This window comes from Haliotis asinina, chromosome 12, assembly GCF_037392515.1.
Source record: "Haliotis asinina isolate JCU_RB_2024 chromosome 12, JCU_Hal_asi_v2, whole genome shotgun sequence".
Classification (NCBI taxonomy): domain Eukaryota; kingdom Metazoa; phylum Mollusca; class Gastropoda; order Lepetellida; family Haliotidae; genus Haliotis; species Haliotis asinina.
The window spans coordinates 56,000,481-56,025,569 of record NC_090291.1 but is presented as its reverse complement, the minus strand read 5'-3'; the positions used below and the strand labels follow the sequence as shown (position 1 = coordinate 56,025,569).

General features: G+C 38.4%; 1 protein-coding gene across 1 annotated transcript in view; it reads left to right on the top strand.

Annotated features, from left to right (window-relative positions):
- The window catches only part of LOC137258673 (sodium- and chloride-dependent glycine transporter 2-like), an 86,360-nt gene extending 65,565 nt beyond the window's left edge, over positions 1-20,795 (top strand). The window contains exons 8-14 of the mRNA XM_067796364.1: positions 949-1,073; positions 1,834-1,946; positions 6,368-6,499; positions 6,810-6,909; positions 7,135-7,235; positions 7,385-7,552; positions 19,998-20,795. Of these exons, the coding sequence (XP_067652465.1) occupies positions 949-1,073; positions 1,834-1,946; positions 6,368-6,499; positions 6,810-6,909; positions 7,135-7,235; positions 7,385-7,552; positions 19,998-20,099 (841 nt within the window). The 3' untranslated portion in view covers positions 20,100-20,795. The remainder of the gene's footprint in view (positions 1-948; positions 1,074-1,833; positions 1,947-6,367; positions 6,500-6,809; positions 6,910-7,134; positions 7,236-7,384; positions 7,553-19,997) is intronic.
- Positions 20,796-25,089: the final 4,294 nt, after the last annotated feature.

Below are 25,089 nucleotides of genomic sequence, written 5' to 3'. Positions count from 1 at the left end.
GGCAATTACATTTTCGCGGGTATTGTCACTTTGAACACTCTTGCATTGTCGCATAGGTTTTGTTTATCATCTCATCTGGTACGCTGGTCTTTTCGGGCATGTTGATGAATTCAACTTATGGCTCACATGTATTACATTGTTATTTCTGTATGTATGTAGTATATGTCCGGTTTCGCCTCTATTCGCCTTCAACCCATATCGCATACAAAATCAATGTAGGCTTATTAGGATTGGAAAATGCACCCCAGTACTTTTAAATTAATCTTTCACGACGTGAATCCACTAAGAAGTTACAACTGTGTTATAATGAAGCGGATGGGAATAATGCATAAGCCTTTTAAATTGTAAAAGCTATAATGAAATACGGTCAAATTCACACTGTAAAATTGTCTGGTACTAATAGGCGTTAAACAGGGAAAACGACATCATTTAAAGAAAGTCTAAATTAAATTATATAACGATGGTGTTTAATCTTATTCAACTAAAATAATTCTGGTAGCGAAACCAAACTAACAGATCAGTTGATCACGCTAAGTGCTTATTACTTGGAATAAACATGAAACTACCACTCACGCAGCAGTATCATTACTCATACTCTCTAATGTTGTTAAATTAAGATAATTCTGGTAGTGAAATAAAAACTTTCTGCCAGAAATTTCTGCAGAAAAAAAATTCTACAGAAATTTCTGTAGAAATAGAAATTTCTGCCAGAAATTTCTGCAGAAATAAAAATTGCATTTTCAGAGCCAATTTGTGAGCTTATTAACACGTGGACACACTGGCACATAAAGTTTTCGTGTTCATCTCCTCGAGATCTTTCCAATGATATAAAATATGTCTTTGTAGCTTGCTCCCTTCTGTGTGTCAAGTTAGGACTCGTTGGCCATTCCTAAGTTGTCCCGCCCGGCCTTAATATTTACGAGGCACAATAAAGTACTGTCCTATCAGGAATTCTGCCGTGCTGACCTTCTGTGGTGAGGGTACAAGTCTGATCTCGGGTCTGGTCATCTTCACGGTTCTCGGGTTCATGGCCAGCAGTGCTGGAGTTGGTGTATCAGAAGTAGCATCTTCAGGTATGTAGTCTTCAACAAGTAGGATGCTCAGATGACTGTATTTCCTGAAGTAGTATCTTCAGGTCAGTCGCGTGTGGCAATATTCCAGCATTTCCTGGGAACATGAGGATGGCATTTACATATAGTACAAATGTGGGGAATCGAAGCCGGGTCTTCATTCTGAAGAGCAGATACTTTAATCACTAGACTAAACGTTATGTTTATTTTTCAGTGTGACCCCATTTAACAATAATCTTCAATTTTTACATATTTACATTTAAGCTCTTACACATCACATTTCTTGCATACGTGGACATCCTTTCAAGTGAGCCTTATTGGTAGCGATAAACGTTTTCACGCGGATAATTACAGATATGTGTGCCTCGGCATTAAAGAAGTTATAGTATGTCATGATTTCAGCAGGAGTATGGGGAGCGTAATTTGTAATCAGTATATCATTGTACTTCCTTGGACAATGGAAAAATCTGTAGGCACACTCTCTAATTGTTGCCAGTCGTTCCATAATTTTACAGTAGAGTGAATAGTGGATGGCTGCTCAGAAACAATGCCTAACAATATGCACGAGTCACAATCTACATTTCGATCATATATGTCATATAAAACTGATTTTGAGTATCAATGTAGAACACTTGAGAGCAGTCAACATTCGACACACTTTTGTCTGTTCACTCTAGGATAACTTCCATTCGGCCTACCAATCAAATCACAGCAGGGGACAACTCTCCTCAGACTTCACGGCTGTTGATTTCTTGATTGGCAGGTCCAGGCCTTGCATTCGTGGCTTACCCAGGAGGCCTGTCTCAACTTCCCCTGCCTCAACTCTGGTCCTTCCTGTTCTTCCTGATGATGCTGACAGTTGGATTGGACAGTCAGGTATGGTGAGTGAGTGAGTGAGTGAGTTAATATTGAACGTCACATCAGCAATTTCTCAGCCATATCGTGACGAGAACATTTAACATTTAAATGAAATATATGCATATGGTAAAATCTGTCAACGAAGGACAGTAAAACAACTAGAATATCACAAATTGAATTAAAACTAGCATGGAAAGTTAAAATTAATATCATGATTTAGACAATACAATAAAAACAGGCTATAGATCGCCAATAGCAGACGGTAGATCACCATCATGACTAGGTAGGCACCATGGGGACTCACAGTACCTTTACTACCTACATGGACCCCAGTTGGATTTACACCACCTCTCCAGCTGCTGGCGATTGTAGGAACATATTATTCAAAATTCCCTCCCTCCATTTTGAGACTGAGTGAGAATTGTTTCCATTGCAACTGGGAAAATGATAAATCACAAAAGTCTGTAAATAGCAAAAGGCACCACTTTAGGGTCTCCACTACATATCTGCCAATTTTTGTAGAAAGATATTTAGAAGTTTTTGAGTTCTGCTCCGGAAACAAAGCCCATCCCTACATAATGAGACTAAGTCCGAAACGTTTCCATGGAAACCGAAAAAATTATAAATCACAAAAATCTGTAAATAGCAAAAGGCACCACGTTGGGATCTGAAACATATATTTAGCAAGTTTTGTTGACAGATATTAGGAACTTTTTGAGATGTGCTCCGGAAACTAACAAACGGCACCATTTTAGCTTCTGATTGGTATATCCACCAAGTTTTGCAGAAATATAGAGGACGGATTTTGAGTTCTGCTCCGAAAACGAAGCCCATCCCTCCATTTTGAGACTAGGTCAAAAACGTTTCCATTGAAACCGAGAAAATACTATATCACAAAAACCTGTAAGTACCAAAAGACACCATTTTAGGTTCTGACTGATGTCTGTAACAAGTTTTGCAGAAAAATATTGAATGGGTTTTTAATTCTGCTACGGAAACGAAGCCCATCCCTCCATTTTGAGACTAAATCCGAAACGTTTCCATTGAAACCGTGAAAATAATAAATCACAAAGACCTGTAAATAGCAAAAGGCACCATTTTGGGGTCTGCCACACGATACTTCCAAGTGTGCAGAAAACTATTGAACGGTTTTTGAGTTCTGCAACAGAAACGAAGCCCATCCCTCCATTTTGAGACTAAGTTAGAAACATGTCCATGAAAACGGAGAAAATAATCAATCACCAGGGTGGGATATACATATCTAACAACCTTTGCTGACAGATATTATAAAGTCTTTCAGATGTGCTCCGGAAACGAAACACACCACAAAAAGATAGACACAGCGTGCTGTTTATTAATTTGAGCATTTTTAACAAAGTATTCCAGTCGCACTAGGTGATCGACAGTACTTCTGTTTTTACGGAAACCAGACTGAATATATGTTTTGAGGTTATTTGTTTCCAAGTACCAATTAAGTCGATTATTTATAATGTGTTCCATGGTCTTGCAAAAACAGTTAGTTAATGAAATCGGACGATAATTGGATGGATCCGTATGATCACGTCCAGGTTTAGGTATTGGTACTACAAAAGCGTCACGCCATGAAGAAATACATTTCCCGGAAGTTCAAATATCACAATATCAAAAATATATAAGAGCGTCTCTAAACAGGATTCTGGTAAGAGCTTCAAGAGTTGATATTGTATGTTATCAGCTCCTGTAGCAGTGTCATGAGCTTGATGGAGCAGTATGGAGTTCATGAAAAGAAAATGTTTTATTTTAATCTTCCCCATTATCTGAATTGAAATTATTAGTTTTCTTTTCATATTGTTTTTGATACTGCTGGAATTTAGGTATATGATTAGAAGACGAAGAGTGTTTAGCGAGAGTTTCACCCAGTATATTTTCAATATCTGATTTATCTGTCAGCAATTGATCTCCATGTCTAAGATGTTGGACACTAGATTTAGTACCTTTACCTCAGATTTTCATGCCTTGGATATGGGTGTCCGAGAAGTTATTTTGGATACATAATTTTGCCAAGATTGGCGTTTATTCTCTTTACACGTACGCCGTGCTTTAGCTTTTAAAATTTAATTTATGCACCTTAGGATTTCGACGGTAATAATGTTCTGCTTTTTTCCTAGCTTGTTTGCAATGGTCAGTGAACCCTGGTTTCTCGATATGTGGAACTGCAAAGGGTTTTGGTATACTCTCATCAGCTATGGAGTTCAATTCATCAGAAAAGCATCAGGAACGTCAATAAAACGTTCAGGTTTAAGTTTTACAGCACACAGTGTTTCGTATAAAGCCCAGTTAGCCTTTTAAAATTTCGGCCTTGATGATGGAGGCACATCAGATGGAGTTACAGATTTTAGTATAGTAGGAAAATGGTCACTTCCACAGAGGACCATTCAAATGGACCATGACAAATCGAGAGCATAATAGGTTCCTGTACCAGGGTGTAACTGTGTGTTGGAAGCATCATTATAAATACATAAATCATTGTCAGAACAAAAGTCATCCAACAATTTACCTTTAGCGTTTGTAGTTACACTACCCCAGAGTGGGTTGTGCCCATTTAAATCTCCCATTATAATACGGGGCTGCAGGAGTTGATCGTATAGAGCTTGAATATAAGCTTTGTTAAACGTTGAAGACGGAGAGAGAGAGGGGGAAAGAGAAAGAGAGAGAGAGAATAGTGTAAACGCTACATGTAAAGTAATTCTCACTGCAACAGCCTGCATGTTGGTAATAAGTGAAGCAGGGCTGTGGATAACGTCTTGTCTGACTAGAATGAAGGATCCTCCAGTGGCCCTATCACCCGGAGGTGAAAAACAATGATATGCATTAAAATGACGAAGGTCAAATGTATCTGTTTGTTTTAAATATGTCTCTTGGAGACATAACGCTGAAGGTGTAAAATCTTGGACTAATAGCTGTAATTCATGTAAATTAGTCCTCAATCCTCTGCAGTTCCACTGTACAGTATTATTGGAATCTTTTGGGCGGATTTATTGGGGATCTGCCCCGGCAAGCTATGTGCCCTAGAATGGACGTTTTCAGAAACGTCAATCTCTCTTCAAGAGACCCATATTTGTTGAACAATTTAATTTTATTTTGTGACCCTTTTGGGGGCTCTGCCACTTTGCTGTTTGAAGCATCAGGCTTAGGCTTAGGTTTACTTTAAACAGTTTGTTGACTATCAGCTGTCGATTGAGACTTGTGACAGAGATGATGACTTGTGATCAGAAGAAGACTTTGATGTACCAGGAAGTGATTCCTCAGTCTGAGATGATGTAGCAAGGTACAAAAGCTGTGGAGAGTCGCAAATTACCCAAGTCAAGGTAGTTTGGGCACCTGGGGTTGATGTTGTTGTTTTAAAGCTGGACTCAGATGATGTTTGTTGCTACTGTAGAATAACTTTCTGGAAGATCAGATCTTTTTAACAGATTCTACCACCCGTCTAGGTGAAGTAAGGGCCAAAGTGGTGTGTTGAGCAAAAGGAACAATGTTCAAGCTCCCACTGCCCTCAACCACCAGACTACTGTCTTCCACCGACACGGCAAACAGGTTGCCCAATTTGGTCGCCTCTTGCGACCAGCAATGGGGTGCTGTGGACACATTCTGCCCCGGGTCCACACGGGAGTCAGGCAAGGCAGCAGCCATACACGTTTACAAGGAATACATTAACTGACGCACATACAGGTTCGATTCAGTGAGTGGTTACACAATGTAGAAATCTGCAAGTTTAAATTTTACTTACTGACACAGGGGCTGGTAACGTTGAACACTGCCGTCAAGGTATATACTGTCACTGACGGGTCGTAGTAATATATGAAATGGAAAGTTCGTTTCAGGGTAAATTCAACAGTGCTCACTGTATCTATCCAATATGTATTATGCCCACATTTCAAGCCAATAGATTTGCCTCCAAAATGAGACACATGGGACAAAGATCGATGCAGTCCTTTGGGAGCTAAGACCTTCGGAATCTCGAAACATTTCTCGTTTCCGAGCCAAAATCCCTGCTCAGAATTTGTAGCGGTAACTCTCCTATTTTCTTGATTATTTCCCAGTACATACAATCGACATGCACCAAAACATCTTGATTTAATGGCACCTGTAAGCTTGCTAATTGCCGTTCTTATGGAGACACTTACGCCTTGCTGTCATAATTATTTTACGTATATTTATTCATTGCAAACAGAATTGTGTCGTGCTCCTTCACCAAAGAAGACCTTGGCTTTGAAAATGTGTCCCATCAGATCGCTGACTCTCACACGCAGTTTTTAGCGTTAGAAGCCCTTATCAGGTAATCTAGACAGGTTATTGTCTAATAATAGCATTGTGGATTAAAGTATGCATGTGGTCCCATTGCTCAGTGTGTACAAACAACATCCAAGAGACATCATTAAGTGTCATTGTATGTGTTACAGTTTGCGTGGATGGAAACGGTGATAACCAATGTGATTGACCAGTACCCAGCTGTGCTACGGAAGCGGCGGATTCTGGTCACAGCGGTGTCCTGTACGGCCTGCTTCCTGCTTGGTCTGCCTTTCGTTACAAATGTGAACATGAGTTTTCTCTCAAATTGATTTTCTTTGTGGTGAAATTGTACGTACGGAAAGCGAAATAGCAATCGTGATTGAAAAATGTATTCATGAAAATCCCATGACTTCATAGTTTCTTAACGCCAAGGAAAACCTGCTGTATTGTACACCAGATCATGAACTATGTCCAGTATGAATGGCTTGTGTTACCGAGAACACTTTACGAAATAAGCGAGATATATTTGATGAAGCTCTTCATACTCATACATTCAATGGTTGTTTTTTCAAACAGAACGGCACAATCACACAGGTAAATTTACTTTTACAGGGAGGGATCTTCTATTTCCAACTCGCTGACTGGTACATGGGTGTCTTGTGTGCAATTCTGTTTGGCATTTTGGAGTGCATAGCTTTCAGCTGGATTTATGGTAGGTGGCTGTGATGTATTACTATTGTGTACAATTATGTGATTTTTAATCATATATGGGACAGTATACAACTCTGAGTAATAAGTTGTTAAATGTGCTCTCCATAATCAGGTGGGAATTACATTTTACAGTTTACAGTTTTGTGTTTTGTTACAGACAATCTCGGGCATATACAACTACTTTGACATGCGCATACATAAGCACATGCATCTATCTGTTTATCAGGTTCAAGAAGATTTGGTGAGGACATGGAGTTAATGCTTTGCAGGAGAGTCCCCATGTTCTTCACCATTATGCTTGGTTACATCACGCCAGGCTTACTTACGGTAAGGAAAACTGTTTTTCTTCTTGCTTCAAAAACTCCCTGGAATGTTTCAAAGACTAACAATTCTTTCTGCAGCTCTAAGTGCATCAGGCAACACTTTGTAGATTAATGATTCTGACTGTCTTAATCGTCCTGATAACATTCATGCAGATCGCCTTGTTCCTCGTTCTGTGGAGGTTCCAACCCCCGACCTATGGTGACTATCAGTACCCCTGGGTGTGTCAGGTGGCAGGGTGGATCTTAGCCTCCATGTCTGTCATCCCTGTACCTGTCATGGCAGCTGTCACCTTGTTCAAGGCCAAAGGATCGTTCATGGATGTAAGTGACATTGTTGTGCATGGGTAATCTGTTATATGTAGGGATACAATTGCGTGAAAAAAAGTCTTATGAAGCTGTTGTTCAGGTTACTAGATGCACACTCGGATGGGTTGGGGGTCAGGGCGGTTTTATGTTGAGTGAGTGATTGTGTGAATAAGTATGTAAATATCATAGGACAGGTGACACTAGTAGTATACATAATGGTGTTTCTGGCTCAACCTATATAATCCATAATATAATTTTCATCTTCCATGTAAAAGTTTACGATTAATGGTAGTGTTCAGGCTCAGCCTATGTAATTCATAATATAATAACCTATCCTTCCCTCACCCATCTTAATTTATAAACCAGGACCACTTTTCATCTCCCATTTAAAAGTTTACGATTAGTGATAAAAAGGCACTATGTTGGGGTCGGGATTGTCCTGTATAACTCATGATATATATATATATATATATATATATATATATATATATATATATATATATATATATATATAAGATCAATCTAAAATATTGATCTCAGCAAAACAGCTTAATGTGTATCTTCCATTATGTCTTTGGTTTTTGTAATAAATGTTTGTTGGGCTTGGTGTATCCCTAATTTTATATATGTTTTTTTTTTTCGTCCTCCTTTATTACAGCACTTTTTTAATCTTTGACCTAATAATATATTCTTTCATTTTATTGCACTTTTCTGGTTCACTTAGGATCAAACGAAACTCTTCTTCTGAGAATTTATTATCATTGAGTGCGGTAGAAATATGATCTTCTATAGTGTTTAACTTTGCCTCAGTAAGGATTCTAATTTCATCGTGTTTCTTTGCTTTATGATTCAATTTGCGGGATACAAATTTAAATACCATCCGAGCTGTTCCTGTAACTATAGCTGCTAATTCAAGTCCTGACACCACAGATGCGCCTACGATTGTTGTCAACAACCCAACTCCTACTGCTCCTAATCCCATGCTAGTTGTCATTAGTGTGGTATCAGCTCCATCTATTAAAGCTCTATTGTATTTTTTATGTAGTGATGCACGAATATCACGCTCTTGTTCTAGCTGTCATTTTATTTCACATATCTGTTTTAGTCGAAACCCCTCTACACTCCCCTTTACATTTCCTTCTTCATCTAGGGCTGGATACAACCCCAATCTGTGTGACTATAATATATGAAATACTTTAAAGTGTAGGAGATATGGGATGTCTTCTTCACCAGGTGAATTGAAATGCTTTGTGTCACCTAGATCACCGAATGTTACATAGGAGTGATTGCTTTCCATTGCTTATATAACTGTTAGAAAATAGTTTCACATTGTTTTTCTGATAATGTCACAGTGGTCATTTTGAAACCAATAAAACTTAAGTGTTCATATAAATAAATAGCGGCTACAGATATATTGTCTTCCAAGTTAACCTTACGCCTTATATGCTTGTTCGTGCTTCATGGATCACCCGAATAAAAATAGAGCAAACCTGATTCTCGTGTTTTTCACCCCAAGTGAGAGTGATTCCATTCATGAGTTTAACAGGGTCAGTTCTTGATTCACCTAGGTAGACTTGGATGGCCATTGCTGAAGTTCTCCGGAAGTTTGTTCAGAAGGGTGGACACACTGTCAAATTCACTATCCAACTGCAATGTTGACGCGTTCTCTCTGGTTTCACTCGTTAGCATAGTCGGGACAGGTTTGATGATTACATTGCGTCTATTTAATGGGACGTAAGCTACGAGCAGGGTTCTATTATTTACGACTTTGTTTACATAGTGGTCTTTACTTTCTGTGAAAATGTATGGTGAACTTAGTGTTATGTTGAGAAGCCAATCGATTCAAGATGGTAACAACACATTGTTGTCAGTAAGCATTAGATAGTACGGTTTGTTTTCTACAACGTTTACTCTTTCAAAGTCTTCTAAATCGAATAATTTACCACCGAAAGATGGGTATATTCTCCATTCATCATCATTATTGCGAACTATATCATATCGTGTGTTGCTGATAGCTCTTGATGTATCTAAGTTAAAGGCACTACCAGAATCACCACTGACAGCGGGAACTTCAGCGCGTTTGTAAATACTGTTCACGAGCTTAAAAGCATATATTTTGCCATCTATTCCTGTGTCACCAAACCCTCTAGTATCACCTAGGTCTGATAAACCAATATTAATGCATTTTTTTATTCACATTCCTGGGCCTTGATTACTAGCCATTATTGTATATGTAGTGTTACGCTTAAGTATTCTATGTCTATTGTATTATTTTTTGTATCTAAAATTGAAATTTTTTATTCAGAAATATTACGATTTATAGATTTTTTTATACTGTCTCAATGAAAATGAATCAGTTCGTCCATCATTGTATTTTTTCTGTTTTAACCAGGACAGCCCTCAACAATGTGGAAGGGTTTTCACGTTTTATGTTACAAATTTTGATGAACTGATCGAGATGAACATATGGCTCGTGGTATGGAACTAGCTCTGGTACTTTCCTACCGATCACGGTAATATCAGGTTTTATTTCTTCTGCTAGTAATCCCAGTATATCCGCCAACGGTCGACCTAGTCTCAGTGATGTTAGACTGTTATTAATCAACACCACTGTTCCATTTGAGTCATTTATTTCAGGTTGAGCTCCTAAGGGTTTGAAAATTTCATCGCTGTAGTATCCATTGGTTATTAGGTGTCTGGCGCCACGGATGAACATTTTATTATTATTTTTATTAATGTTTGTCCATCATGGGTAGTATGTCATATAGCATAGTGCTATTTCGAGTTGACCAGACGTGTTATCAATAGCATGTGTAAGTTGAACTGCCTCACCATTCGTTATATCCGGAAGGGGAATGTACATATTATTATATGATATAAATATAATAATATGTATAAACCCGAACTACGTTACCCCAAAAACAATAATATAAATCATTCTGACTTCACACACATGAAAATTTTAGTTGATGTAGATGGTTCGTATTTTAAAACCCAGTTTGTAGATGTGTTTGGAATGTATAAACTATCAGTTACTGATGAGAAATCTGTCCACGCATTGTGCAATAACCCCATGCAGTTTGGGCCGAACCAACTCCATTTCCCAATGCGGTGTGCTACGAGTGGGTACGGTCTGACTTTGACGGACACTAGGCATGCTGCTTTCAGTAAATCAGTTTTCACGTTTCACATGTACTACCCAATTAGGCGGATATCAGGCTAACTGCCCCCTGGACAACTGCCCCCTGGCAAAATGCCCCCACCCATTGTGCCCCCCGGGTTAATACCCCCCCGGACAACCCCCACCCCCCCCACCCCCCCCCCCCCCATCATAACAAAACACAAAAACTAAATGTTATGATGTTATTTTTATTCATAGCACTATATAATACCACAGCCCATCATCTTTAGATTCAATATGAGTATCAATTCATTTAAAAGGCCAGATTGTGGGATATGGCTCTTAAAAATTCCAAAATGTCATATACCTCAACAACACGTGCAAGTCTGTTGGCACTGTCACGGTAGGTTTTTTTGTTTTGGGGGCGGTTCCTGGCCAGTCACCATCTTGGTCATCTGTACTTCATTCAGTGCCTGTTCTTTTTGCAAGACTCCAATAAATGTCCAGATGTTGGGATGGCTAGTCTGTACGCTGGACTGCAGGTGATGATGAAAGCCTTCATCAGCATTGTTTGTCCATGCTATGTCTGACTCATTTCTGCCGTGAACATTCCAAAGGTCTATTTTGTAGTGAGGGGGACGTCGACCTCGTCGATGGGGGCCAATGTATGTATCTTCCAAGTAGTTGATTACTGATTGGAGGACCTCTGGAAGGTTCTGTTCAATGGTTTCACAGGCAGTTGGTGTGTTGTTATTATGGGGGGCACTTGGCCCTGGGGGCAATTAGCCTAGGGGACAGTTGTCCAGGGGGCAATTAGCCTAGGGGACAGTTGTCCAGGGGGCAATTAGCCTAGGGGACAGTTGTCCAGGGGGCAATTAGCCTAGGGGGCAGTTGTCCAGGGGGCAATTCGCCTAGGGGACAGTTGTCCAGGGGGCACAATGGACGGGGGCCATGGACGTGGTGTATTATCAGTTTAAACGATTCGATTAGAACGTATGTGTGGGCTATTCTAGGTACATAATCACAGACGCGCTCCAGTATCATAGGTAATGGAACCGCTTATGACTTGAAGAAACAATTCGTGGCTAATATTGAGGATGCTATTGCATCACCGGTAGATCTACCTAGTGCTATAAAATGATACCAAAGCATGTTGCAATATGCCAGGTCAAAAGTCGACTATGTTTTTGGTGTGGGATTATACATGGCTCCGAGTGACATGCGGCTGAGAATAAATAAAATAACGGGATACAACAGTGACATAATTATCGCCACGGCCAATCAAAAATTGGGTGTATCCCCCACAGTATCACCCATTGTGCAAGTGTCCAACCAACAACATATCGACTAAAAAACAGTGTTACTTGTTGGAGGTATCGTTGTCAGCTTGTTTCTTATTTAGTTATAAATTCCCTAGCTATAACGTAGTCCAGCCCACCTACAGCGACGATGAATGCCCACGATACAATACTTCCTAGTATACCGGGCAGGGCTTCTGCAGCCTTACCAGCTAGTTTAGCTAGGGTTTCCCCAAGTGATTTGAGATGGGTTTTTTATCCAGTTTCTGACGTCACCACCACTCTGCATTGGGTGTGGGGTAGTCCCACTGGGGGATCCAAATCCAGTAACTGATATTACAGTAGTTGAAATAATGGACCCTAATGCTGTCAGAATGCTGACAATAGTGATACCTTGCTCACGGATAAAATTCTAATCTTGTCAGTTAATGTTGTGTCCTCGTTCAGTATTTTATCGATAGTTTGCCGAATGTGGCTGATCTGAGTTCGATTCTGTTCACAATTCGAGGAAGCAGATTCTAATCGGGTACATCTCTCATCTTCTACATTACTAATTCGTTCCGTGATGCGATGTTTCATATCATCGTCTTCCATTTCCCTGACTTTAACTTTCACACTAGCGAGTTTGTTCAGTTTTCCCATATTGTTCACTAGTTCCCCGCGTACGTGTTTCAAGGCTTCGTCTAGACCGTACAGTTCCCTCATTGGAAATTCAAATCCAGGTAATGGTTTATCCCCGTGTTTACGCAACAGTTTTTCAATACTGTCCAATGCTTCTGTAGCACACTGTGTTATGTCAGTGGGGGTGTCTTGCAGTCGGCTCTCTGCAGGACCACCCACAAGTTCAGATCGTATGATTTGCAGATCTTGAACAACCTTCGGAGGTATCTTAAGTTTTACACCACCATGATCTGGCATGTTTAGTTTATCGCCGATAAAACTGCTACCATGGCGACTGGCTAGAGTTGATAAGGCAAGTGGTTTTTTATTGTGCCTCCTAATGATATCAATCTCCGGATTATCCTTAATATGTAGGATGCCTTTATCATCTATGGTAAAATTTGTTTCGACCTTGAGGTTCCACATAGTTTTTATCACTTTTTAATGCATCATAATGATCATCTACTGTTGTTTTTAACATTTGATCATTTGAACAAGCAATCTATGAAGTGTATGGGAACAGGTTTTTTTATCCCACTTGACTTTGAGTTATTAACTGGGCATGTGCCGTTTTACCAAGCCGCATTGGGTGACAGGTTGGAATACGTACTCACGTTCAATGATTACAGCAAAGTCGTGTATACACCACATGGTGAAGATGAGGGTAGCTATGAGAAAAACAACATATCGTTGGAGTTGGACAAGATTACTAGTCCGGATCTTTCCAGGCAGATTCGAAATCAGTACGCCGGTGAAATGACCATACTGCACAATAGGATACTGAGACAAAGAATGGTAGTACTCAGTAAAAGAGATACGGTATGGAATTTCAATATGAACGTTCCAGCACGATCGATGAAAGGTATTTTAATTATACCCGTGGATGAATACAAACACTTTGCAAGAAACAGTGAGAATTTTTTTAACCCTGAAATCGCCAGAGTAGGAGTGACCATATAGGGAGTGCCTAATCAGTTATTTAGCCATGGAATTAGAGCATACCAGCAGTGGGATGAAACAAAGAAGCTACCAGCGATTAAACGTAACTAAATAGTCGAAAACGTGGTTAGTGAATTGGATCTATGCTCCGTTAATATCAGTGATTACTTATACACAAAGTATGTGTTATGGTTGGATTTGAGATTGACGAATGATAACACTTCACATGGTAGCGGTCGTAGCATTGAAAATGGAAGCGAGCGTATAACAATTCAAATAACGAAGAAGGCTCAATAATCTGGTAAATTAAAATTATATTTATATATAATTATATAGACAACTTAATATAGACAATGGAAGATTCGTGCAAGCTATCTACTGACCTGCGGTCGGTTGGTTACAAAACTTAGCTTGGGGTATTCCCCACTATTAATTTACCATGTACTCCGCACTGCGCTATGATAATTATGTGGGCAGACTGGTTGTGGTAAGACAGTTTTCCTGCTGGATTTGTTGGAGGGGTACTATAAATACATATTTGATAAAATATTTATATTATGCCCTACTATAAACATGAACAAGACTTACAAGGATAGATCTTGGGTAATGACAGACACAGACGTGCATAAAGTCGACCCGGGTACACGTTTACAAGAGTGTTTAAATATTTTCACAACCAATTTAAAGGAATACCAACGCTCTTCATCCTGGATGACTGTAGCGCTAACAGAGAGTTAACAAAAAGAGAGACACCTAGCATTTTCAGGCAGACATGCAAATCAGAGCATATGGGTGTTGACACAAAAATTCAACTCGGTGTTGAAAGATTTGAGGAACAGACGCGATGGGTAGCATTATTTCACTGCAAGGACAGGGATTCGTTCGAGGAGTATTTGAGAGAGAACGATGTGATGAGTAAAACAGAATGGGAACGGGTGAAGAAACAGCTCGCTGAAACTAAACATGCGAAGCTAGTGTTGAAAACTGACCAACCAGTGGATTACCAAGTAATGGCCTAGCAGTGACCTGCGGTCAGATTTTGTTCTGTAAATTTTAGTAATGTTTTAGTAAATTTTAGTAATGCCCGGCCTTTATTTTTTATAAGATTTTAGTAAATGCGACCTGCCTGTGGCTGGCCTTTGTTTTTCAATAATATTTTAGTAATTTTTAGTAAATTTTAGTAATGTTTTAGTCATTTTTAATAATGTTTTAGTAAATTTTAATAAATTCTAGTATACATGTCTGTTTTTGAAGTTCTAGTCGTATGTAACCTAACCTTTATCTCTGTGTATTTAGTGTACTATAATTATTAGAACAGATGTTAGTTTCAGATGAATAAAAGGACAGTGAGACAGACTGGTAACGATAGTCGTGGGTGGTAAGGGAAAACAATATTTAGATGACAACATCACAGCTGATAAAATTCAGAAAATGTCAGATGAGGAAATCAACAAATTATACGCTAGATATGAAGCACGACTCGGAGCCGAGATGACAAAGGTTATAGGTTCTACTATTACCCAGATTTATACCGACATAGTGTCACACTTTTAACCAACCCCACCAGAACATCGACTATATTTGTGGGAGGACTTAGGTACAAGTTTTTCTACATTTGCTAGCAGACCATTCATCAGGTTATGTTGATACTCAGACATCCATTCTTGGTTAACTCTCAACCTTTCAGGAGCTACAGGGTAACTATTGTGAGATCTGTGTAATTCCTCTGGGTACTCTAAGTTCACTTCAAGTATATAACCCTTGTTTGAATCCGGTGTGATGCTCATGACATCCATCTGCTGGTCAGTCAACCATTCAAATCCACCCATAGGTAGATATTGACTCATAGCCCAGCCATACAGGTTGTTAGTATTGAGGTGTAGTAGGGCGTTTGAAGGTTTGTTAGGGATGTATCCTACTACATACTTGTTATTAGCTTTAGCACAACGTTTTGATACCATGGAAATACCACCACATAATCCTTTCTCAATAAACAGATGCATGTCGTAATCAGTAAATAATTCTAATTCAATACCGGTTTTCTTCAGTAAAGCATCCCATGAGAGTCCGGGACTCGAATAATACCAACTCATATTGTTTCAAACACATTTTTCTAAATATTTCAAAAGCATCAGCTAACAATGACACATCTGTTTTCAAATATAAATCATGGTAATCAAACATATTTTTACAGTTTAGCTTTTTCCATACGTTTATAGCATGTTCATAATCATCTTGTGAAACAGATGCATCAGAAAGCTTACTGTAGAATCGGTCAATCTGATTTAATTAATCATTAAACTTAGACCAGTCATCCATGTATTCATATGGGTATATTCCCTTATGTAACAGGAAAGCTCTAGTTTCCTCCTCTGTGTACCGATTAGTTATAGCCAAGTCATTAGGGTTATTTGCTTTAACCAAGCTGTCTACAGAAGACAACAGAAACTGAACACTATCTATAAATCTGAACCTGTTTAGTGAAAAGGATATATATCTTTCCATATTGTTTGGGATACATGATATATTACCTTTGACTTTTGAAATAGCTTGCATAATCAGGTGTGAATCATATTCACGTAAATTGTGAAAAACGACTGGAATATGAATATTTTTTTTATTAATCCTTAGTTTCAAGTTACACTCATTGTGAGCAGCACCACTATATTTAGCAGTAATGTGACAGTAATGTTGTGTGTTTTCCTATCCTCTTGCATCCTACGCATTGAAATTTTGTTGTATAATTTTTATGTAATCTTTTTCTCTTCTTGTTGTAAACATTTAAAAAATTCTTCAGTTGCACCTGGGCTTCTATAAATAATGGGAGGGTTAGTTTAACCATCGCAATGAATGACCACATAACTGAACCCACATGCTTCATGCACCTGTACTCTTTGTGTGAAACTTTGATTAAGGGATTGTGTTACTGTATCAGTTGGTTTAATTATAGCTTCGAAATCAGCGTAGATAATATATGATACTGGCATTTTATTTTTGTGGTTAGTATATTCTAAAATATTATCATTTTCTTTTGGCATATCTATTCGTGACCCGTGAAGGTCCCAGGGTAGAATAGGTCTTCAGCAACCCATGCTTGCCATAAAAGGTGACTATGCTTGTCGTAAGAGGTGACTTACGGGATCGAGTGGTCAGGATCACTGATTTGGTTGACACATGTCATCAGTTCCCAATTGCGCAGATCAATGCTCATGTTCTTGATCACTGGATTGTCTGGTTCAGACTCGATTATTTACAGACCACCGCCATACAGTTGGAATATTGCTGAGTGTGATGTAATACTAAACTCACTCACTCACTCACTATCTATTGGTATGGCTGTCTTCCCTACACCTAGGCAATCATCCTTATGCGAATCAAGTAGATCTGACCTAGAAAATCCATGAAGGCACCTTTCACAAAACTGTTTCTGTCCCCTGTGTTTTGATTGATGATACAACAGTCGGCTAAAATTCTATATCCATGTATAGTGATATTTTTCACCTTGTTGTACCATAAATATATTAATCCTTATACATTAAAGGACTTATCCTGTGTACTACTACATTTTTACTTTTGTGTCTGAATACGTTTATAGCTAAGTCTGGATTTTGTTTTTCTATTTTTGGGACCTGAGAGATAGGGCTGGGTTCATCCATACCTTCCCAATTGATACCATCATCTTCTGGGTAACTAGAAAGTCTGTCAGAATTTTTTTTAGCTGGAAGTTTAGCAGATCTTATTGCTATCCACATACAATTATCACCAGGGTTTTTAAGGTTAACCATAGCATGTTTTTTCTTAAAATGCTCAGGCAATGGTAAGTACTTTCCACCTCTCAATAGTACATAGTTTGCTATATCCAGGTAAACCATGTTAATCTTATCAGCAACCCAACCAGACCCCCTGTTAGTGTAACGTTCTAGTGTTTCTCGAATGTTTTCAAATGATCTATCTATAGAAGAGTTGATAGTGTCAGGTTGCGTTGTAACTGCTTGACTACCTCTGAAATAAACACTGATGTATTCAGTTGCTTCATTTGGCTGTTGTTTTTCAAGCGCCTTTTTAATGTGAGTTGACCCGTGAAGGTCCCGGGGTAGAATAGGCCTTCAGCAACCCATGCTGGCCATAAAAGGCGACTATGCTTGTCATTAGAGGCGCCTAATGGGATGGGGTGGTCAGACTCGCTGACTTGGTTGACACATGTTATTGGTTCCCAATTGCGCAGATCGATGCTCATGTTGTTGATCACTGGATTGTCCTTTCCAGACTCAATTATTTACAGACCGCCGCCATATAGCTGGAATATTGCTGAGTGCGGCGTAAAACTAAACTCACTCACTCACTCACTTTAATGTGAGTTGAAATTTAATACCTCTTAAATCTTTCATTTCTTGGGTTACTTTTTCAAATACCATTTGTTTTATATCTTCAATCTATATTTCGTTGAATTTCCATCTTCCAACCTCTCAAATATTTCCCTACAGCATGCTCAGTAGGTATGAATTGTAATTCTAAAGGTTTTTGCTCCTGCGGTAATTCAATGAGCTGAGATTTCCTCATACGAGAATAACCCCGCATTCCTCGTTCACGAGCTTGTTTTATGAGCTCTTGCACAGTAGGTGTCTTTTGATACTTTAAACCTAACAAATCTAATAACTCTCATGCGAGAATAACGTTTAAGACCATGTTCACTCGCTTGATTTTTCAATTCATTCACTATAAACGTGTTGCATGCACCGTGATTATATTACTTGTGAAACAATTCTCTAAATGGTTGATTGTGTAATCTGATACTATAAGCTTGTAGGTCTCAGCGCGCAGAGTTCAGCTGTGTATTGTTCGTAACCTATAAATTCACATTTAGACTTTTATGTTTTTAATTAGTATACCATGACAACACACGCAGATACTTTATCCGACATGTTAACATTTGACGGGGATAGGACAATAACAAAGAATGATACAAATTATGTAAAAATTTATTTTAACAAGAAATTACTCAGACTTTCAAATGAAATTCAAGCGAACAGAATTTTACCTAAAATTGACACGCCTTATGGTTTGACTATTTCAATAACAAAAACGCACACAATTCCAGATTCAGATGGAAACCCACAAGAGGCTTCATTATTTAAGTCTATTTCATATATTTCTAGGGTAATCCAAAAAGAAATTACAAAAAAGTGATAGATGAAACTTCATATTTTCCACACAAAGAAAAAGATACCGATTCACCACGGAATGGAATAAAGATTTATAACTTACAACTTTTCACACAAATTCAAACAACTGTTAAAAATGGCACCCCTTTAGATAATCCCATTTTAAGAATTAAAATACATGAATTACCTAGTTCATCTCAATTTACTGATTGGGTAAAATTTTACGATAAAAGTAAACTAATCATTATAGATGGTAAAATATCTGGTTATTATCCATTAAGGGAAAATGATAAAGACCCTGATCAGAATGATATTCATAGACTTCTTGTTAAAGGGTCAAAATATTCAGGGGGGTTGATGTTAGTTCTTTATGTATTAATAGTACTGGTACTTCACTTGGCGTTAAGTTACCAACTGTGATTGTAGAAAAGGGTGAAGATAAACATAAAGATAATTGAGATGAATTACTAAATGATGAAACAGAAGAGAAGGTCACTGATAATGAATATTTAAATTGATCTTATATATGCTATGAGTTATATAGTGTGATCCAGAACCACTCATAGTGCCTTTTTATCACTATTCGTAAACTTTTACATGGAATATGAAAAGTGGTCCTGTTATGGGGTTTATAAATTAAGATGGGTGAGCGAAGGATAGGTTATTATATTATGAATTATATAGGTTGAGTCAGAACCACCATTGTGTATACTACTACACTTGTCCATAGTCATTTATTAATTAGTTTATTTGACAGGACAATGTTACACAGTTTAAGTGCATGTTGTTGATGTGCTTCGACCATAGTTGTCAGTAATGTATTATTACCTGATATTATTACCTGAATTCCTACATGTTGATGTAACATATGGTATATGTGGGATTAGACTTGCTTAGTAAAGTACAGATTCTAGTACTTTTTAAACCCCGGATGGGACTGAACTAAAAAAAGTACTTGTACTTTACTAAGAAAGTGTACTCTCAAATATAGCTTATGTTACATAAGATCACTTTCTAAAATGGCCTTGTGTAATAATACACGTTGATTCTTTGTGGTCTTACATAATAGTATAATCTTACATAATTATATATTTTCACTCTGGATATTCGGGATAGGACTCATTGATTTATTTGTGTCAGTTACCAGTATGGGTTTTGCAAAGTGCTGACCAGCCAGTCATGTGAGACCAGAAAACGGACATTTAGATCACGTGAACAGGTATTATAGTGACTTTTCTTCGACCAGAAAACCATACATCGTATTAATCAATGTCTTCCAGAGACTGACAGCGAGTTGCAGGCCTAAAGATTCGTGGGGACCTTCACTGAAGAAACACAGAAACATACATGGGAAAGAACCGGAAATTACGAAATTTATCTGAATCCTTGTAGACTCCAGCTTTCTTCTGATTTTGTAGATGTGGTCACGCTGTGCACTGAACTTTGGAAACACCGAGAACCTTCTTGATTAACTGAATGACATTTGTATTGGTCAGTGGTTAGTGTATTTGCTCCAGCAGACAGCTTCTTTCTATACATTATTGTTGGAGATGCATCCCCCGGCACAATGATCAGTGTTGTTGTTTGGGGGTGGGGGGTGGGGGGTTGTTTGTTTGTTTTTGGGGGGAGGGGGGGTTGCTTTGGGGTATATTTTGTTCAGTAAACAGTTTCATATATATATTATTGTCGGAGAGCTTTCTGTTAGTTTGATGCTTTTAAACGCACATTTGTAGGCTTACAGTAAATGGTGAAACGTACAATATATGGAAAGACGAATCCGTAAAGGGGACCCAGTGCTAAAGGTGAAACAGGCTCTAGTGTTTTTCGTTGATGCATGTGTGTTGATGTGACTGAGTGTGATAGTGAATGAGTGAATGAGTGAGTGAGTTAATATTCAACATCACATGGGCAATCTTGCAGCCATATCGTGACGAGAACATTCTTGAAAAGATGAATTTTTATATTTAGTAAACAACCTGTCAACGAAGGACAGTAAAACAACTAGAGTATCACAATAATAAATAAAACTAGCGTGGAAAGTTAAAACTAATATCACTATTCAGACAATACAATAAAAACAGGCTATATAGATCGCGGTCAACAACTGAAGATAGATCACCATACTAGAGGCCATAGGGACTTACAGTACTTCTGCTACCTGCATGGTTCCTAGCTGGATTTACACCATCCCCTAAGCTGCTGGCGATTGTATGCAAGATTAGCCACAAATTAAAATGACAGAAATACTACAGCTACAAGAGATGGAAGATGAAATTTGACCTCAAATGTTTTGGGACATACCCTCTCAGGACAATAATTTTACGGTACTTCAACCCCCCTCGAGGATACAGCCACTAACAATCTCAGTTACTAATTCAACTTCTTATCATAAAATGCTTATTTATTTACAAGTCAGTCAACAAATCTAATTCTTTTCAAAATGCAAATATTAAATGGGAACTTACGTTAGTAAAAGGTCCTTCATAGTTCTTGATTTGAAATAATTGTCCCTTGTGATGGAATATTCAACACAGTGAAGCAAGACATGCTTGACCGTGATTATTTCATCACAAGGGATGCAGAACGGAGGATCCTCACCTTTCAAAAGATAATCATGCGTATACCTGGTGTGGCCAATATGACATCGTCGTATAATGACCTCTTCATATCTGGACTGACAACCCAAGTAGGTGTAACCAACATATGGGTTTATTTCATGTCATTTATTAATACCTACCAGCGTGTCCCACTTCTTCTGCATCAGGTCACGGATGTAAGATCTAATGGTAGCTTTATAATCTGAATATCGAATGAAAAGTGGTGTCACAGATTTGTTGAGTGCTGCCTTGGCAGCAAGATCAGCCATTGTGTTCCCAGAAATGCCAACATGGCTAGGTAACCAAAAAAACATGATGTCGTATTGGGTGGTAGCAAGATTATTAAACATTTCAATAAGTTCTATTAAAAGTGGATGTTTGCAAGAAAGATTTTTAATAGCCTGAAGGCAAGAACGAGAGTCTGAATAGATTACATACTGTTTATGTTTGGGGTGTTCTTTCAATATATTTAAGAGTTGTCAATATGGTGTTTGCTTCCACTGTGAAAATTGTTGTGATTTGTGATCCGGTAATCTGGAAGAGGCTGTTTTGGACCCAATGACTTTGGCACAAGCCACTGCACCATCATCCTTGGATCCATCTCTGAATAAGGATTTCTGTGTATTGTATTTGCTTTTTAATTGATTAAATTCTTGTTTATATTGTAATTCATTAGTCTCTGATTTTCTAAATGTTGTCAGTGTAAGGTCAACTTGTGGTCTCACCAACTGCCAAGGAGGAGAAGAAAGTAAAGGAGAAGTAACTATATTTTCTAGCTGAATGCCAGCAGCAGAAATATAAAGGATTAAATACACAGTTATATGCAGGGTTTGATTTGTTGGAACACAATTTTGTTACATACTGTAAAGTTAATTTTATACGGCGTTATCATCAACTTCGACATAGAGGCTGTCAACAGGTGATGTTCGAAAAGAGCCAAGGCAAAGTCTGAGACCTTGATGGTGAACAGAATCTAAAAGTTTTAGGTTGCTTTTGCTTCACCATATATAATGGAGCCATAATCAAGTTTTGAACGGATCAATGGTTGATAAAGTTGTAAGAGGGTAGCTTGATCCCCTCCCTGCCTAGAATGTGAAACAACTTTCAACAAGTCAAGTGCCTTCAGGCATTTAGTTTTGAGGGATTTGATATGTGGTAGAAACGTTAAATGTGAGTCAAAAATTAAACCTAAGAACTTTGTCTCCTTTACAACTTTGAAGGGAGTTTCATTGAGAAACAGTTCAGGGTCTTTATGCGGCTTATAGTTTCTACAAAAATGTATACAATTAGTCTTGGTTTTAGAAAATTTCAAACCGTTTTCAAGACACCATTTATTTATTTCATTTAAACACAACTGTAGTTGCCGTTTACTAGTATGCATATTTTGTCCTCGACAAGAAACATTCAAATCATCCACATAAAGAGATCCATCAATTCCTTCATTTAAAACCTTTGACAAACTGTTGATCTTTACACGTAGCAATACTACTGACAAAATACTGCCTTGTGGGACAACCTGATCCTAACTGTAATGATCAGACAGGGTAGACCCCACTCGGACTTGAAATTGTCTGTCTGCTAAAAACTGTGATATAAAAAGGGGTAAACGACCCCTCAAACCAAAATCATGGAGATCGTTCAAAAGGCCATACTTCCATGTCGTATCATATGCCTTTTCAAGATCGAAAAAAATCGATACGGCATGTTGTTTATTTAGCATGGAATGTTTGATGACAGACTCTAAGCGTATCAAATGATCGATGGTACTACGATTTTTCCGGAAACCACATTGAATGTCAGTGACGAGTTTGTTGGTTTCCAGGTACCAAACTAGACGATTATTAACCATACGTTCCATTGTCTTGCAAACACAGCTAGTTAAAGAAATTGGTTTGTAATTGGATGGATCGGTATGATCCCGGCCAGGTTTAGGAATAGGAATGATTATGGCATTACGCCATGATGGTGGGAAATTATCAGAAGTCCAGATACTGTCAAAGATATCAGTAATGTTTCTAAACACGAGTCAGGTGGATGTTTAAGGAGCTGATGTCATGAGCTTGCCCAAGTGCAGTATGGAGCTCATGAATTGAAAAGATTTCATTATAATCCTCTCCATTATCTGAACTAAAATTAATTGACTTTTTTTCTTGCTGATTTTTAAAGGTTGGTGGATATTTGGATGAGGAAGAATGTTTAGCTAATGGTTCACTTGCTAGCTGGCAATATCAGATTTTTCTGTTAAAAATTGTCTCCCTCTTTAAGATGGTGTACACTACATTTGGAACCTTTACCTTTAATCTTCTTCACCATATTACATACCTTAGAAATAGGTGTTCGTGAGGTTAATTTGGAAATATAGTTTTGCCATGACTCTCGTTTATGTTGTTTTAATGTACGACGAGCCTTGGCGTTTGAAATTTTAAATTGGTTTAAATTATGGACTGTTGGAAGCCGGCGAAAATATTTTTCTGCCTTTTTCCTAGCCTTTCGAGCTTGTTTGCAGTCAATGGTAAACCATGGTTTACGAATGTATGGAACCATAGAGGATTTGGGAATACAATCATCAGCAATCATATTTAATTCATCAGAAAACAGCTGAATAGGATCAGACACATTTAAAAAGATTTCGGGTTTTAATCTGTTTGTGCATAAGGTCTCGAATAAAGACCAGTCTGCCTTGTTAAAGTTCCATCTAGACGACGGTGCAGCGTCACTTGGATTTATGGCTGTAAGTATAGTGGGAAAATGATCACTTCCACAAAGATCATCGTGGACTGACAATTCACATTCATTGTATGAGCTGGTATTCGCAACTGTTAAATCTAGAGAGGAGTATGAGCCAGTTGCAGGGTGAAGATATGTGTTAGAATTATCATTGAAAATACATAAATCAGAATTGGTGAAAAAATCCTCAAGAATCTTTCCTTTTGTGTTGGTGTTATTGCTACCCCAAAGCGGATTATGACCATTTAAATCTCCCATGATAATACAAGGATTTGGGAGTTGATCATAAAGCATCTGAAGATCAGATTGCTGCAGAGACGATGATGGCGTCCTTGTAAAACGTTTAACAGAAATAACACCTTGAGATTTGAATTCTGCAACAATGTCATCCTTTGACATGTCAGACAGACATTTTGAGCGATCCCGGACAATGCCTTTACAGTTGTTTAGTGATTTGTGTGCAGAGACAATGATCTCAGTATCAGCAAAGTAGTGAGCAAGTTCACAGACTGCTTTTTCATGGCACATTCGACCAGCAGACAACCACTACAAAGACGTGTGACATTTTTCACAGTACTACAAATACCCTCTATAGATTTTGAAATAACAAACGGATTGATCTTCAGTGGTGTTAGTTCCCTCCACAACCAGAAATCGTAGCCAGGAATTGGGGTTAACTTCAGGACATTCATCATCTGACGATGCAATTGTGTCTGTTTCTGCATGTCTTCCTTTATTTGTAGAACGAGAACCAGCATATTGTAGGTTTGCCATGTTGTAAAGAAGTAAATTCGACATCCCTGCTCCCCACCCGCCATCGAGTGTCAACAAGGACGACACTGCAGTGGAAACCAAACTGCAACACCAGGGTTACAGGAATGTTATACTCCAGCAATTGGGACATGAAAAGCTATGAAAACAAAACGAATAAATGTCAGGCTGGCTCAGTCCATGACAACATTCCCAAGAACCACAGATTTCAGAGGCCCATATTACCAGATTGGCCCATGAGCCACCGCCTTCTGGCATAGGACTCTAGGCAATGTGA